Genomic DNA, 18,139 nt, shown 5'->3' on the forward strand with positions numbered 1-18,139 from the left:
GCAAGCTGTTCCCAAATACACTCATTGTGCTGGTAAAAATAACTGGTGGTTTTTATTGTTTTAGGGTAGCACTAGCTATCAGCTTTCAGATTACCTTTTACTTTCTCAGTTCCCTATTTTAACCCAGGGCAGATGAAGTCAGCCTGCAGGATATTTCACTCTGAAATTCAGATCTACTGTCAAGATTCCATTCATCAGAAGGTTGTTTAGAGAACATTATCTGCTGTTGAACTGAAGTCAGAGCTTCATATTCCTTTTTTAGCAGATGAGCTGTTGGATCAGATGTGACAATGGCTTTATGGCAGTATTTATGTGTATGGGGAAAATATGTGCAGGCCAAAGTACCTGACTTCCTCATTTCTTGTTTTCTGAAACATTTTGGTATTATTAAAGATTCCGGAGAAGCCTATAGAAATGTAAGTACATTTTTCTTTTACGATAATATATATTCTACATTGAGAGGTCAATATTATATCCAGAACAACTCTATTTTGATCATTGCCTGCTCATGTTTATGAAATTTTGAAAAAGTTTCGAAGACTTGGGTGGCATTCACTTACCTTTCCCATTACTTCTCTATGGCAACTTATAGCATCCCCCTTCCTCCACTTTGTTGGAGACAGAAACATCCCTTCCCGGGTGTGAAATGACAGGGATGTTAGACTTGTGAATGTCTTGTCTATTGTGGTGTAAGCCATATAAAAAAGTTGTTAGTAGGGAATCCCCTAATGGTCCAGTGGTGGGAACTCTGTGCTTTCACTGCTGGGAGCACAGGTTCAATCCCTGGTGGGGCCACATGGTAAGGCCAAAAAAAAAAATTGTTATTAATTGAATTTAGGCTTCCCTGGTGGCTTAGTGGTAAAGAATCTGCCTACCAATGCAGGAGACATGGGTTCTCTCCCTGGGTCGGGATGATTCCCTGAAGAAGGAAATGGCAACCCACTCCAGTATTCTTGCTTGGGAAATCCCATGGACAGAGAGCCTGGCCGGTTACAATCCATGGGGTCACAAAGAATTGGACACAAATTAGCGACTAAATAACAACACATTGAATTTAGTTAACCAGAAATCAACTGATGGTTGATTCACAAGGAAAAGATACTAGAGGGGATACTGGGTGGCACTCAAAGGAAAGTGGATGCAAACCCAACAGTTAGTTTTATTACGTGTTTTAGCTAAAAGACAAGAAAATCACATTAGGCGTTAGGTATTATACCAAGGACTAACTGAAGATAAAAAGTGGGAAACATCCAGTAGGATGCTTGGAAACATGTCTGTGGGTTGCTGGTGCTCCCTCCATCAAGAGGAGGTTCTATTGTGCTTCCAACATAGAGGGTACAGGTTTGATCCTTGGTCAGGGAACTAAGATCTCACATGCCATGTGATGCAGTCAAAAATTCAAAAAAAAAAAAAAAAAAAGTAGAGTCTATGTCCTACTCCCATGAATGGGAGTGGGCTTTGACTGTGTTGTCTAATAGAAAAGATAGAAGCAACTTTGTGTGACCTCCAGTTGCCCCTGGGACACTCACTCTAGGAGACTTCTGCAGTCCTCTAAGAGATCTGCATATCCTGGGGTTGCCATGTGGAGAGATCATGTGAAGATGAAGGAGGGAGGGAGGGAGGGAGGGAGGAAAGTGGGGAAAGAGAGAGAGGTGAAGAAGAGGAAGAAGGAGAAGAGGAGGAGATGAGAAGATAAGAAAAGAGAGAGAAGGGAGAAGAGATGGATCTGAAGGCCCTAGCTCTTTCATTTCCCAGTGGTTTGAGTCCAGGCATCAAACATGAGCAAAGAATCCTTTGAGGTGACTCTAGCCACAATCTGACTGTGACCTCATAAATGCTAACTGACCTTGGTCATTCCTCAGGTTTTTGAGCTAAAATAAAATGATTGTTATTGTTTGAAAAGTCACTCTTTTGGGATGGTTTACTATGCTTCACGAGACAACTGGAACAATGAATTGATGTCGTGTAACTTGATACCAGCACTTGCTTAGGTCCTTTTTATTGAATTTTTCTCTGATCGTCTTCATAACCTAAAAGCTCCTGGTCTAAAATTATATAGAAGCTGGCTAGGTGACTGGTGAAGACAGTAGCCATGCAAACCTTTGGTGATAAGATTGAACAGCTTTCCCTCATTTATTATATTTAGTACTATTATCAGAATAGAGGAGAGTAATATATTGTATAAAGGATTAATTTGTAATAACCTGAGAGCATTGAAAAAATCTCTCTACTCTTTCAGTTCATAAAATGTATTACATGTTATCATTTGACAAGAACATTCAAATCTGGAAACTTGTAAGTGAAATCTTTTGTACCCTGTTACTGTATGTCTTTGTATACGAACATCAGTATGCTTCTTTTAACTGGAGAAATACACCATTGAACATAAGTTTATTAATGATTTACATATACAGAGCATAAGGAATTATAGCTATCATGTTCTAATAACTTAAAATAGAGTATAATCTACAAAAATGCTGAGTCACTATTTGTACGTCTGAAACTAATATAGTAAATCAACTACACTTCAATTAAAAATAAAAAATTTTTAAGTAAAAAAAAAACACAAAATTTAACTTAAGACAACTTTTTTAGCTTGTAAGTTTTCTTTTATCCTAAGTTTGGTAAACATAAGAGCCCTCATAACTGTTTGGATCCATTACAATGTGGAGAATGTGAAATAAATGTAGTCATTGCTATTAGGTTTCTTTTTTTTTTTTTTACTGAAATAAAATGCACATAACAAAATTAACCATTTGAAAACATACATTAATTGCATGTAGTACATCTTTGGGCTTCCATGGTGGCTCAGACAGTAAAGAATCAGCCTGCAATGCAGGAGACCTGGGTTTGACCCTAGGTTGGGAAGATCCCTTGGAGGGGAATGGCTATCAACTCCAGTATTCTTGCCTGCAGAATTCCATGGACAGGGGAGCCTGGCAGGCTAAGTCCATGAGGTGGCAAAGAATTGGACACGACTGAGTGACTAACACTAACATACATCTACAATGTTTTGCAGCCCCTGCTTCAAATAAATAGGTCTATTTGATGCCTACTTGGTGGAAAGTTCTTAAGCAGTGCTTCTCAAAACATGGCTTAGGCATTCCTGTGGTTTCTTATGTACCTTCTTTTTTTGCATTCATATTTAGAATATGACAGTATCTCCTCTTCTCTTTTGTGATGTATCATAATTCAGACAAATGCTATGTCAAAATGTGCTAAATTAATTATGAGAATTCTGAAATTAGTTTTTAATTCTGTAAGTAATACATGAATATGTTCTTGTAAAAGATGAAAACAATTCAGACAGAGCTTAAGGGTGCCAATTCTTATCCTGTCTTTACAACACTATTACTGCAATGTGTATTTTTCTAGACCTTCTTGCCATGCCTTTACATACTTATGAATTCTTATAAAATATACATTTTTATAAAAGAAACAGTATTCTGTATCTTTTCTTTTGCAACTTAAAAAAACCCAATCCACCACTGGATTTATAAATCTTTTAAACTACTGCATGTATTCTGTAATATGAACTATCACAAATAATTTAGCCATTTATTTAAAGTCCCAACCCCTCTCTGTTACGGAGCTGGACCACACAACGCCTGGTGTTCAAGGGATTTTTAATTACCCCTTTGGAGACATAGTTTCTCCCAGAAGAAAGGTTCTAGGCCTGGCAAACATGCTGGTGTTTTCCTAGCATTGATAGCAGTTAGGGAAATCGCAGGGTCACAAGAAAGGTGTATAATAAAATGGATTATATCACGCCATATTATCTTCCAAAGTGGCTGTACTAAATTTAAACACCTATGAGGCGATTTTAAATATCCCTTGGAAAAGAGAGCTTCTCCTAGGAGGAGGTTGGCCAACCCCGCCCCGCCTCCCGCCCAGACCCGCCCCGCCTCCCGCCCAGACCCGCCCCGCCTCCCGCCCAGACCCGCCCCGCCTCCCGCCCAGACCCGCCCCGCCTCCCGCCCAGACCCGCCCCGCCTCCCGCCCAGACCCGCCCCGCCTCCCGCCCAGACCCGCCCCGCCTCCCGCCCAGACCCGCCCCGCCTCCCGCCCAGACCCGCCCCGCCTCCCGCCCAGACCCGCCCCGACCCGCCCCGCCTCCCGCCCCGACCCGCCCCGCCTCCCGCCCCGACCCGCCCCGCCTCTTCAGCACTATCCTCAGTCCCGCCCCTTCCGCTAGGAGTTCCCGCCTCTCGGCCGCGCCTGGTTGAGGGGCGGGGCATCGGTCAGCCGTGACGTCACTGCCGGCTGGACGCCATCTTGCTGGTTTGCGGCCGGTGTTGGATGTGGCGGCAGTGGTGGTGAGGGCGTGGGGAAGGGTGGGGTGAGGAGGCGAGGCCGCGGCGGGGGCGGCGAAAGTCTCCTCCGCTCAGCCTCACCGCGTGGGACGGCGCAAACGCGGTGCCGGAGGGATGTCCGCTTTCTCCGAGGCGGCGCTGGAGAAGAAGCTGTCGGAGTTGAGCAACTCGCAGCAGAGCGTGCAGACCTTGTCCCTGTGGCTCATCCACCATCGCAAGCACTCGCGACCCATCGTCACCGTGTGGGAGCGGGAGCTGCGGAAAGGTGAGTCGGCCGCTCTTCGCCCCCCGGCCTGTTCCCTGGAGCCTCCGGGACCCCCCTCCTCGCGCTCCTTGCGATCCCCACTCCCCCAGCGACCCCAGCCCCCGGGTGCCCCGCACCGCCCCTAACCCGGCGCCCCGGGCTCCCTGGCGTCGGTGGGCTGCCGGCGAGGAGGAGCGGCGTGCACCGCGCTTCCTGCGAAGCGATGTTTAGTAGGTGTTGTTGGATAAGATATAAAGGATTAGTGCTACTGTTTAACGTGGAAACAGTAGCCAGGGGCTCAGGACTCCGCTACTAATTACACTCAAATTTAGCAGTGAGGTTTTTTTTTTCATTGTGTACAGTCTAATGGAGGATAGGGGGAAGGGCAAAATTGGGAAGTATGGAAATTAAAAGATTGTTATGGGGTTGGGAAATAATTTTATTTCTATAACACAAAACTCAATCTTGTAAAATCAAGAGAGGAATCAGTTTCTAGACTGGGGGAGTCTAAAATAAGATGCATGATGTAATGGAAAGAATCCTGAATTTGTGGATTTTAGAGGATTGTAGATTTTAGGAGGACCTGGATTAGGGAGATTTCTTAATTTCTGGATCGCAAGTGCCTTACCTGAAAATGTATTAGTTAGGTGATCTAAGGTACTTTCTTGCTATATTATTATACGTCTTTAGGGTAGTGACTTTATTTTACAAAGCATTGGATAGTGCTTCTGTAAGTGAAGTTAACTTTTTTCCAGCTGAAGTCTGCTGTCACTAAAATATCTAGAAGAATCATTTCATTACTGCAGAGCAAATTTATCCAGGAGAACTGATTGTATGATGGTGCGACTGAAAATTAAAATATTTGATCTGCTTAATCTGGATTTATACCTTAATTCTTAATTCATTGGATAAAGAGAGTAGACTCTTCATTGTTGTTTCAGGCATCCTGATGTACCTGATATTATTTTTTAAGCATTTAGCAAACAGTTATTAATCAAATAGATGCTTGTGTACTGATCCATATGAAAGCCATATGTTGTATTAATACCATATCCAAATTGTTTATATAGAATGGAGACAAGCTGTGATTTTCTTGTATATTTGCTTGTTGTTAATTACTTAGAAAAAACTGATGTAGAGTCCTGTTTTTCACTTCATATGTTGAATGTGTGTGTATTGGCCCTCATGGAGAAGTTCAGTTGTGAGTGGCCAAAAGGGTTTGAGAAACAGATATGAATGTCTGGAAAATAGCTCTGAACTTTGAGAAGGCAGGAATTATCTTTGCTTATCAACCTTACTAGATATGAAAATCAGCAACAGTTTTATATTGTTTATGTGGGAGGGGAGGGAGAAAGAGCAAAAGGATTGTTACCCAGACTATTCTTAAGAACTACCACAGATCAGTAGAAAAGTGGCCATACTGTTAAAGGCATTTCACATGAGCAGAAACCTGAAAGACCAGTAAATGATACTCATCTTACTAATCAAGAAGACATAAATCAATGAAGTACTACATTAGACCGTTTGGTTTGCAGAGTTTAAAATATAACAGAGAATTCCCTGATGATCCAGTGGTTAGGCCCCAAAGCTTTCACTGTGGGAATCGGGGAGAGTATTGAGTTTGATCCCTAGTCAGGGTACTTAAGGAGAAGGCGATGGCACCCCACTCCAGTACTCTTGCCTGGAAAATCCCATGGATGGAGGAGCCTGGTGTGCTGCAGTCCATGGGGTTGCGAAGAGTCGGAAGCAACTGAGCGACTTCCCTTTCACTCTTCACTTTTCACTTTCATGCATTGGAGAAGGAAATGGCAACCCACTCCAGTGTTCTTGCCTGGAGAATCCCAGAGACGGGGGAGCCTGGTGGGCTGCCGTCTATGGGGTCACACAGAGTCGGACACGACTGAAGTGACTTAGCAGCAGCAGCAGGGAACTTAAGATCCTGCAAACTGAGAGAGCATGGCCCCGCAAAATGTATGACAATGCCAAGGATTGGGGAGGAGGACAGGAGACAAGAACTCTCTTACACTGCTGATCCTAGCTGTGAAAAAGGAGATGAACTTAGTAATCTCTAATGAAGTTGAAGGTATATGTCCTTTGACCTACTAGTTCTATGAATATGTCCTGGAGACTCAATAAATTATTGTAGCCTGTTAATAAAAATAGGTAAACAGTATAGACATCTCATTAGAGTATGGACAAATGTATTTTTACATTCATACAATATTAATATAATACAGTTTTCATGAATTAACTAGATCTACATGAAACAATATGATTGAATTATAAAACAACAAACAAGCAAAATGTTGAGCTAAGAAAGCAAGGTGCAGACCATTATGCCATATAGTGAAAGTTTGAAAACATGCTTGACCCCCATAGGCCAAGATAGTGGGAAAGAGGAAATGAAAACAGATCTGTGTAGCTAATGGTACGTATATTTGAAACAGTTTTTGAAACACGGGGGGAAATGATAAGATACCCTGTTAGCTGAGTTTGGGAATGTTTTCATAGGTTTAAATATTCCATAAATAGAATAAATTAAAGGCATATAAATAGATGCTTTAGGGGAGAGAAGTGTTGGGTGTTGATGGTGAAGATAGAAATGATGATAATTGTGGAGGTGATGACGCTGCTGCATTTTTCAGTCTGATGTGGGATTTTCTGCCAAGTGTTTCCTTTCTGTGACATGATCGTGCCTTTGTAGGTCACACATAACCTTTATCTCCTCCCTGTTCTCTGCAGTTTTGTTTATCAACTTTAGGATCCTTTGTTTCCTTTAGTATAATGATGATGACGGTAATTTACTGAGTATCAGGCATTGTTTTAGACATCTTACTGTGATACCTTGAATCACATTATCTCTGCAGAATAAGTATTTTTGAAAGGATTGATCAAATTTGGAATGTCAAGAAATAAACTAAGGAAAATTAGTTGAACATTTTGTATTAAGCTTGGCATTTTTTAGTTTCTTGAAGTGGTTAAATGACATTGGTAGAGAAAAGTACTGATCAAAATGTAAGAACAAGTAGGTGAAATGCTATGTCAAATGCAGTTATGACAATTTCCCCTGCCTGTCTGCTTATCTTTGTCTCCCTGAAAGAAAGATAATTTCTTTTTGAAGAGATGTACCCCAGGGCCCTTAAGAAGAAAAAAGTAGCTATATCCTTGATACATACAACACAATGTAACCAAAAACAGAAGTGAGCATTTTGTTGTTTTGTAACAGGTCTGTTGAGATATAATTATCAAAATAATTAGAGCTCTATTGAGATACAATTAACCTACCCTACAAGCATTACTAAGAACAGAGCCAGTGGAGGTGTTGGAATTGCAGCTGAGCTATTTCAAATCCTAAAAAATAATGCTGTGAAAGTGTTGCACTCAGTGTGCCAACAAATTTGGAAAGCCCAGCCATGGTCACAGGACTAGAAAGTGTCAGGTTTTCATTCTAATTCCAAAGAAGGGCAATACAGAAGAATGTTCAAGCTACCATAAATTGCGCTCATTTCACATGCTGGCAAGGTAAAGCTCAAAGTCCTTCCAGCTAGGCTTCAGCAGTGTAAACTAAGAACTTCAGATGTACAAGCTGAATTTAGAAAAGGCAGAGGAACCAGAGATTAAATTGCCAACATCCGCTGGATCATAGAAAAAGCAAGAGAATTCCAGAAAAACATCTATTTCTGCTTCATTGACTACACTAAAGCCTTTGACTGTGTGGATCACAACAAACTGTGGAAAATTCCTAAAGAGATGGAAATGCCAGACCACCTTACTTGCCTCCAGAGAAACCCACATGCAGGTCAAGAGGCAACAATTAGAACCAGACATGAAACAAGGGACTGGTTCAAAATTGAGAAAGGAGTACATCTAGGCTGTTTATTGTCACCCTGCTCATTTAATTTATATGCAGAGTACATCATGTGAAATGCCAGGGTGAATGAAGCACAAGCTGGCATCAGGATTGTGGGGAGAAATATCAGTAACCTCAGATATGTACATACCACCACCCTTATGGCAGAAGTGAAGGGAAACTAAAGAGCTTCTTGGTGAAAGTGAGAGTGAAAAGGCTGGCTTAAAACTCAACATACAAAAAACAAAGATCATGGCTATAAGAAACCTAGCCAGTGTATTAAAAAGCAGAGATAATACTTTGCTGATAAAGGTTAGTATAGTCAAAGCTATGGTTTTTTCCCTTAGTCTATGTACAGATGTGAGAGTTAGACCATAAAGAAGGCTGAATGCCAAAAAATTGATGCTTTCAAATTGTGGTGCTGGAGAAAATTCTTGAGAAGTCCATGGACATCAAGGAGATCAAACCAGTCAATCTTAAAGGAAATCAACACTGAATATTCATTGAAAGGACTGAAACTGAAGCTCCCATACTTTGGCCACCTGTTTGAAGACCCGACTCATTGAAAAAGAGCCTGATGCTGGGAAAGGTTGAAGGCAGAAGGAGAAGCAGGGAGCAGAGGATGAGATGGTTAGATAGCATCACTGTCTTAATGGATATGAATCTGAGCAAACTTCGGGACGTGGTGGAGGACAAAGGAGTCTGGCGTGCTGCAGTCCATGGGATCACAAAGAATCGGACTTAACTTGGTAACTGAACAACAGCAGCAATTGTTTTAGAATTTTTAAAAATACAGTTAATATGCTATAGCATGTAGAAAGCTTTTAATGATTAAGAATAATTTCACTTTATATATTTATAATTGATGCCTTAAAATATGTTTTCTGCCATCACTATGCTGATGATTCAGTAATTTTTTTTCTTTTTTAGCAGTCTAAATGTCACTGAATGGTATTTCTTGAGCACATCAAACATGTACAAAACAAGTTTATCATCTTTACCCACTCTTGTCCCACTTCCCTGTTACTCTTCCTATATTTCCTGTTTCAGTGAAAGGAATTACTGTCTGCTAGTTGCCTAAACTCAGAACTTAAAGGTTGTCTTGATACCTTTCTTCATACATGCCCCACCTGCAACTTTTTAAATTACTGTTTTAGCAGTATTTTTGTGTGTGTCCTATCCCACCCTACTGCCTAACTCCTCATCTTTTTTGTTGTTGTTGTTAATATTTATTTATTTGTCTTCATTAAGTCTTAGTTGTGGCATACAGAATCTTTTGTTGCAGGGCTGGGCTTCTCTCGTTACGATGGAAGGACTCTAGAGCACACAGGCTTGGTTGTTACCGTACGTGGGCTTAGTTGCCTCACGCCATGTGGTAGGTCCCCCACCAGGAATCAAACCCGTGCCCCTGCATTGGAAGGTGAATTCTTAACCAGTGGACCACCAGGGAAGTCCCGTCCACCTCTTTTACTAGCACTCTTGCAGTAATTTTACTTCTAGGTATGTATTCACAAGAATTGAAAGCAGGTTTTCAGACGAATACTTTACAAGAATACTCATAGCAGTACAATTCACAATACCCAAAAGGTGAAAACAGCCTGACTGTCCATTATTGCATGAATAGATTTATGTGGTATATCCATGCAAAGAAATATTATTCTGCCATAAAAAGGAATGAAATGCTGATTCATATACAATGTGGGTGAACCTCAAAAACATGTGAAGTGAAATTTATATGAAATATCCAGATGAATCCACAAAGAGAGAAAGTCATTGCCAGAGACTCGGGGAGAAAGGAATGGGAAATGAATGACTTGAATGGGTATGAGGTTGTCTTTGAGGGTGACAAAAGTGTTTTGGAATTAGATATAGGTGATGGTTGCACAACTGTATGATAAATGTCCCTGGGTTATATACTTTAACGTTGTTAATTTAAACTTACATGAATTTCCTCTCAACTCAGAAAAGATACAGGGAATTCCCCAGCAGTCTAGTGGTTAAGACTGCACTTTCATTGTTTTGTGTGTGTGTGTGTGTGTGTATTCACCTGAATAGTCAGGGAACTTTCACCTATTTTATTTAGGTTTTCATTTATTCAAATTCCAACCAGAAGCTAAATACAATTGGAAGCACTAAGTTTTACTCCAAAAGAGTAGGATCATTCAGATTTACTCCAATAAAAGTATGCAACCCTTAAGCAAAGCTTTTCTTCATTTAAAGAAAAATAAAACAAACAAAAAAACTATACAGTAGTCTTTCCTTATGTTCATTGCACAAAATGAGTTCTGCTTTTAGAACTTTGACACTCAGTGGTGTTTTTTTCCCCTCCCCGCACAATTTAAGATCCCAACTTTAATATCTTTTCTACATCAAAAAAGCCCTAAGTTTTCTTTTAGGATGGTGTAAAAACCAGTATTTCTGCACAATTCTGCACTTACATTGTTGAAGGTCCAGGTTTGATTCCTGATGGGGAACTAAGATCCCACAAGCTGCACAGTGTGGCCAAAATAAATAAAATAAAAATTAATAAAAAAGATTAAGAAAGATAATTTAACACTTTTTTGTATGTCTTTATGTTGTCTTCACGAACTACATTTTGTATATGTTGTGTGCGCATCGTAAGATTTTTAGGAACTTCTGACGTGTTAAGGCCAATAATGAACTCCAGTTACAAACATTGACCTGTTTGAGGAAGACTTGGAAAAATTTCCAGCTTTTTCAGTCTGTCATATTATTCTGCTCTTCCCATATGTATCCATTCTTAGAGAAGTGGTTCTGAAAGTGTGGTCACTAGATTCCCTTTGGTGGATCACCAAGACCCTTTTAGGAAGCATGAGAGACAAGGTAAAAACTATTTTCAAATGCTACTAAGATATTCTCTCTTTCACAGTTCTTTTCGCTGTGTTAGTATGTTCTTTGATGGTGTAAAAGGAAAGGTGAGTGAAAACTGGTAGTGCCTAATCATTAATCAAGGCGGAGGCACCAGACTGTACCAGTAATCATTGTATTTTTCAAACTGCATGTTCACAGTTAAAAAATGTCACTTTCCTGACTATGCTCATCACAGTAGCTCAGCTTACTGATTTTGTTAAATCTTGACCCTTGTGTGTGAGTGTGTCTGTGTGTGTGCTTGGGCTTTTTTCATTATGGTAAAATATATGAAACATACAACTTAACACTTTAATCTTTTTTTCCCCTCTTTATTTTAGTAAAATATACATAATGTTAATTTACCGTTTTAACCATTTTTTAAGTGTACAGTTAAGTCCATTCACACTGTTTTGCAACTGTCATCACCATCCTCCTCCAGAACTTTTTTCATTTTCCCAAACTGAAACTCCATTCTCATTAAACAGTAATTCCCTATTCTCTCCCATCCCTGGCAACCACCCATACTTCTGTGAGTATGAATTTGGCCACTCTGGGTTGGCTCATTTAAGTGAAATCATGGAACTTATTCTTTTGAGAGTGCTTTTTTTAACTTAACATAATTTTCAAGGTTCATCCAGGCTGTAGCATGTGTCAGACGTTTTTCCCTTTTTAAGAGCTAAATAATAGTCTTGTATCTATATACCAGATTTTAGTTAAGCATCTGTTGATGACAGTAGAGTTGCTTCCAGTTTTTGGCTATTGTGAGCAACACTGGTATGAACATGATTGTACGAATATCCGTGTTTGAGTCCCTTCTTCAGTTCTTTTGAGTATGTGCCGAGAAGTGAAGTTGGTAAATTGTGTAATTCTGTGTTTAGTTTTTGAGGAACAACTGTACTGTTTTCCACACTGACTGTGCCATGTGATGTTGCCACTTGCAGTGCGCCAGGATTCCAGTTTCTGCACATCTTCATCAGTACACATTATTTTCTGTTTGTTTGCTTGTTTTGAAAAAAGACATTCTAATGATTATAGAGTAGTATCTGTGGTTTAATTTTCACTTCCATAATGACTAGTGAAGACTATATATACAGGTGTTTGTTTCTGGGCTCTTGATTCTATTTTGTTGGTCTATACGTCTGTCCTTAGGCCTATACTATACTATTTCTGATTACTGTTGTTTTCTCTTAAGTACTGAAATCAGGAAATAGTCTTTTAACTTTAATTTTCTTTTTAAAGATTGTTTTGGCTATTTAGGATCAGTTGGAAATCTATATGAATTTTAGGATGGGTTTTTTGATTCCATTCAATTTGTAGGTTGCTTTGAATATGGTTATCTTAGTAGTATTAAATCTTTCAATCCATGAAAATGAGATATATTTCAATTTGTTTGTATCTTTTATTTCTTGTTATGGTTTTCAGTATACAAGTCTTATACCTGTTTGGTTAAATTTACTCCTAAATATTTTATTCTTTTTGATAAAATTATAAATAGAATTCTTAGTATATTTTTTCTATTGTTCATTGTTAGTTTATAGAAATGCAATTCATTTTTGAATGTTTTATATTCTGCAAGTTTGCTGAATTCATTTATTAGCTGTAACAGTTTTTTGTGGACTCATTAGGGATTTACAACAAGTAACATCGATGAACAGAGATAATTTGACTTCTTTGCTTCTAATTTAGATCTTATTTCTTTTTCTTGCCTGATTGCTCTCACTAGAAGTTCCAGTAGTATGTTGAATAAAAGTGGTGAAAGTGAGCATTCTTCTCTTTTTCCAGATTGTAGGGGGAAAGCTCTCAGTGTTTGATTAGAGAATCGCATTAGATGTGATTACATGTCTTTTAAATAATCTGTATAACAAAATGAGAAGTATACATGAAGTTCTGTATACTGCACATTCTGGAGGAAATACACCTGTGTGATTGCGTTCTGAGCTAAACCAGCTGCTTTTTTCATGGAATACCATTTTATTTGAAAAAACTGACGAGAGAAACTGTGATTATTGAGACATGGATATTTGCCACATGTTTTCTCAAAATGACTGTAATGAATCTGTTTACTCAAGAAAGACAACTGACAGTATTTGTTGCCCATTATACAATTTTCAAGCAGAAATTAGAATTTTGGAAAACTTAATGTGCTGTCTTGAGCCTGACACCTTCTCAGTGCTTTTAAACACTTTTCCAATGAAATCAGTAGTGATACTTTTGAAAATGGAATTTTTAAAAATAATTACCTAATAAAATGTTGAGCTTTTGGAATGCTTTTATAACTCAGCAAACCAGTGTTTATCAAGAAACTAATTTGTGATTTACAAAATGATAATGTAAGTCAAAGATCCATTCAAAGAACATGGTAGCTTAAAGTATTTTAATGTAAGAGAGTTTTAGAAGTTCGCTAATATGTTTTTAGATTCCATGTTGCAATTTAGAATCTTTTTGAAAACTATGGCTTTTTGGATTTTGGTGTAGTTTCAAAGAATATCTGAAACTATCTGTAACTGTTGAGACAGTTTGCTCTTACCAAGTTTATCTGGGCGTGGTCTGCTTTTTTTCATTGCTTTCAGTAAAACAATGTATTGTAGTGTATTCTATAGGGAGACATGAGAATCCATCTGTATTCTGTTGAGGTGGAGATTTGCAAAAATGTAAAACAGTATGACTCACCTAAGATTTTGGGGGAGAAATGTATTTTTTAAACAAATGCTATTTGTGTTAACATGTAATTTTAAAGATTATGTTAAGAATTCCTCTGTTTTAATTTTTAATAAGGTACATATTGATGGGTAGAAGAGCATAATGGGATTCTGAGACCAGAAAGTTTGAGAGCTGTTTTCAGATTAACAGAGACCATGAGTTCTTCATATTAATTTTATTTTAGCTCATCTTGCCTAATTCAGTGTAGTAATTGTTTTCATTTTTAAAACTGTAGCTTTCAGATTCTTTTGAAGTAACTGAAAGTGATATTAATGTCTATAAATAAATATGTAGAGTGAACACTGGATTTTCTTCTAACCACCCACTTCTGGAAGTGCTGGTGTAGTAATTTTTTAGCCCCCAAACATGACATTTTTAAAAATAGTGTTTATTTTTCTGTAATTATAGATTCATAGTCAGTTTTAAGAAACAATACAGAGAGATCCTGCTTAGCTACTGCCAGCTTTCACCAATGGTAATATCACGGACAACTAGTTTTTAAAAAAAAAACTCTGATATTATAGATCCTGCAAAACATCACAGCTGTGGTATTGACATTGATACAGTCAAAATATGGAACATACTCATCACCACGAGCAACCCCTCGTGTTGCCTTTTAGCTACATCCACTTCAATCCCAACACACCCTTGTTTAATCCTAGTTGATCAAATTTTTCTTTATAAATTATGTTTTTAGTGTCAGGTTTAAGAACTCTGATTAGACCTGTTTTTCCAAAGAGCTTTTTCCCCAGTGTTTTGTTGAAAAATATTTATACTTTTGCATTTAAGTCCATAATCCATTTTGAGTTAAATTTTTATAAGGTGTAAAATTTAGATCAAGGTTTAAATGATCTAGTATCATTTGTTGAAAAAGCAGACTATCGTTCCTTTATTGAATTGCTTTGCTTCTTTGTCAAAATTGACTTGAGCGTATTTGTGTGGTTCTCTTTCTGGGTTTTCTGGCCTAGTCCATTGATGCACATGTGTCTCCTTTCACCAGTGCCACAGGTAATCTTTATTACTCTGTTAGCTATATGACAAGTCTTGAAATCGGGTAGGTTGATTCCTTGCAGAGTTGTTTTAGCTGTTCTGGTTCTTTTGCCTTTCTCAATGGATTTCAGAATAATCTGGTCTATATCAATAAAGATTATTTTGCTTAAAGTTTTTGATAAGGGTTGCATTAATCCAGTTTAGGGAGAATTGACACCTTAATTATGTCACTTCTAATCCAGGAATATAGTATATTTCTCCATTTATTTATAATTTTTGATGTTTTCTATAACTGTCAAATAGCTTTCAGTACACAAGTCCTGTGTTTTGTTATATTTACATTTAAATATATTGATTATTTGGAGCAATTTAAAAGGATATTGTATTTTTAATTTTACGTATTTATTGCTAATATATTGAAATACATATTTCACTATGAAAGGCTGTATATTGTCACCCTGCTCATTTAACTTATATGCAGAGTACATCATGCAAAATGCCGGGCTGAATGAAGCTCAAGCTGGAATCAAGGTTGCCGGGAGAAATATCAACAACTTCAGATATGCAGATGACACCACCCTTATGGCAGAAAGCGAAGAAGAACTAAACAGCCTCTTGATGAAAGTGAAAGTGGAGAGTAAAAAAGTTGATTTAAAACTCAACTTTCAAAAAACAATCATCATGGCATCCAGTCCCATCACTTTGTGGCAAATAGATGGGAAAACAGTGGAAACAGTGAGAGACTTTCTTTTTTGGGGCTCCAAAATCACTGCAGATGGTGACTGCAACCATGAAATTAAAAGACGCTTGCTCCTTGGAAGAAAAGCTACAACCAACCTAGACAGCATATTAAAAAGTAGAGACATTTCTTTGCCAACAAAGGTCCATCTTGTCAAGGCTACGGTTTTTCCAGTAGTCATGTATGGATGTGAGAGTTGGACTATAAAGAAATCTGAGCGCCAAAGAATTGATGCTTTTGAACTGTGGTGTTGGAGAAGACTATTGAGAGTCCCTTGGACTGAAAGGAGAGCCAACCAGTCAGATCCTACAGGAAATCAGTCCTGAATATTCATTGGAAGGACTAATGCTGAAGCTGAAACTCCAATACTTTGGCCACCTGATGTGAAGAACTGTCTCATTGGAAAAAACCCTGGTGCTGGGAAAGATTGAAGGTGGGAGGAGAAGAGGACAACAGAGGATGAGATGGTTGGATAGCATCACTGACTCAATGGACATGAGTTTGAGTAAACTCTGGGAGTTGGTGATGGACAAGGAAGCCTGGTGTGCTGCAGTTCATGGGGTCGATGTGGATGGACCTTGAGGACATAATGCTACATGAAATAAATCAGGGAAAGACTATATGATCTCATATGTTGAATCTTTCTTTCTTTTTTTTTTAAAAAAAGGCCATATACCCAAACTCATAGAAAAAAATCAGATTTGTAGTTGCTAAAGGTAGAAGATGGTCAAAAGGTACAAACTAAGTTTTAAGATAAATAGTAGGGATGTAATGTATAAAATGATGACTGTAATTAACATTGCTGTATGCAAAATGGTTGGGGAAGTCTTACAAATAGCTGTGAAAAGAAGAGAAGAGAAAAGCAAAGGAGAAAAGGAAAGATAGAAGCATCTCAATGCAGAGTTCCAGAGAATAGCAAGGAGAGATAAGAAAGCCCTGCTTGGTGATCAGTGCAAAATAAATAGAGGAAAACAACAGAATGGTAAAGACTAAAGATCTCTTCAAGAAATTAGAGATACCAAGGGAACATTTCATGCAAAGATGGGCTTGGTAAAGGACAGAAATGGTATGGACCTAACACAAGCAGAGGATATTAAGAAGAGGTGGCAAGAATACACAGAAGAACTGTACAAAAAAGATCTTCGCAACCAAGATAATCACAATGGTGTGATCACTCATCTAGAGCCAGACATCCTGGAATGTGAAGTCAAGTGGGCCTTAGGAAACATCACTACGAACAAAGCTAGTGGAGGTGATGGAATTCCACTTGAGGTATGCCAAATCCTGAAAGATGATGCTGTGAAAGTGCTGCACTCAATATGCCAGCAAATTTGGAAAACTCAGCAGTGGCCACAGGACTGGAAAAGGTCAGTTTTCATTCCAATCCCAAAGAAAGGCAATGCCAAAGAATGCTCAAACTACCGCACAATTGCACTCATCTCACACGCTAGTAAAGTAATGCTCAAAATTCTCCAAGCCAGGCTTCAGCAATGTGTGAACCGTGAACTTCCAGATGTTCAAGCTGGTTTTAGAAAAGGCAGAGGAACCAGAGACCAAATTGCCAACATCTGCTGGATCATGGACAAAGCAAGAGAGTTCCAGAAAAACATCTATTTCTGCTTTATTGACTACGCCAAAGCCTTTGACTGTGTGGATCACAATAAACTGTGGAAAATTCTTCAAGAGATGGGAATACCAGACCACCTGACCTGCCTCTTGAGAAACCTGTGTGCAGGTCAGGAAGCAACAGTTAGAACTGGACATGGAACAACAGACTGGTTCCAAATAGGAAAAGGAGTACGTCAAGGCTGTATATTGTCACCCTGCTTATTTAACTTATATGCAGAGTACATCATGAGAAATGCTGGGCTGGAGGAAGCACAAGCTGGAATCAAGATTGGTGGGAGAAACATCAATAACCTCAGATATGTGGATGACACCACCCTTATGGCAGAAAGTGAAGAGGAACTAAAAAGCCTCTTGATGAAAGTGAAAGAGGAGAGGGAAAAAGTTGGTTTAAAGTTGAACATTCAGAAAAATAAGATCATGGCATCTGGTTCCATCACTTCCTGGGAAATAGATGGGGAAACAGTGGAAACAGTATCAGACTTTATTTTTCTGGGCTCCAAAATCACTGCAGATGGTGACTGCAGCCATGAAATTAAAAGATGCTTACTCCTTGGAAGGAAAGTTATGACCAGATAGCATGTATCTAGTTATGACTAGATAGCATTTTGGTTTTTTGTTTTTTTTTTAGATAGCATTTTGAAAAGCAGAGGCAATACTTTGCCAACAAAGGTCCGTCTAGTCAAGGCTATGGTTTTTCCAGTGGTCATGTATGGATGTGAGAGTTGGACTGTGAAGAAAGCTGAGCGCCGAAGAATTGATGCTTTTGAACTGTGGTTTTGGAGAAGACTCTTGAGAGTTCCTTC

The 18,139-nt window shown here is 38.8% G+C and overlaps 1 protein-coding gene across 4 annotated transcripts in view; it reads left to right on the forward strand.

Moving 5' to 3' along the window:
* The first annotated feature begins 4,260 nt into the window (after window positions 1-4,260).
* The window catches only part of RPRD1A (regulation of nuclear pre-mRNA domain containing 1A), a 68,570-nt gene continuing 54,691 nt past the window's right edge, over window positions 4,261-18,139 (forward strand). For 3 of the 4 annotated variants that reach the window (XM_027526342.1, XM_027526344.1, XM_027526343.1), the window contains exon 1: window positions 4,278-4,578. In XM_027526342.1, the coding sequence (XP_027382143.1) occupies window positions 4,428-4,578 (151 nt within the window). In that variant the 5' untranslated portion in view covers window positions 4,278-4,427. Of the gene's footprint in view, window positions 4,579-18,139 lie in introns of all 4 variants that reach the window. The other variant, XM_027526341.1, reaches the window with a different exon arrangement.

The sequence above is a fragment of the Bos indicus x Bos taurus genome, chromosome 24 (genome assembly GCF_003369695.1).
Source record: "Bos indicus x Bos taurus breed Angus x Brahman F1 hybrid chromosome 24, Bos_hybrid_MaternalHap_v2.0, whole genome shotgun sequence".
In the NCBI taxonomy this organism is placed as follows: Eukaryota; Metazoa; Chordata; class Mammalia; order Artiodactyla; family Bovidae; genus Bos; species Bos indicus x Bos taurus.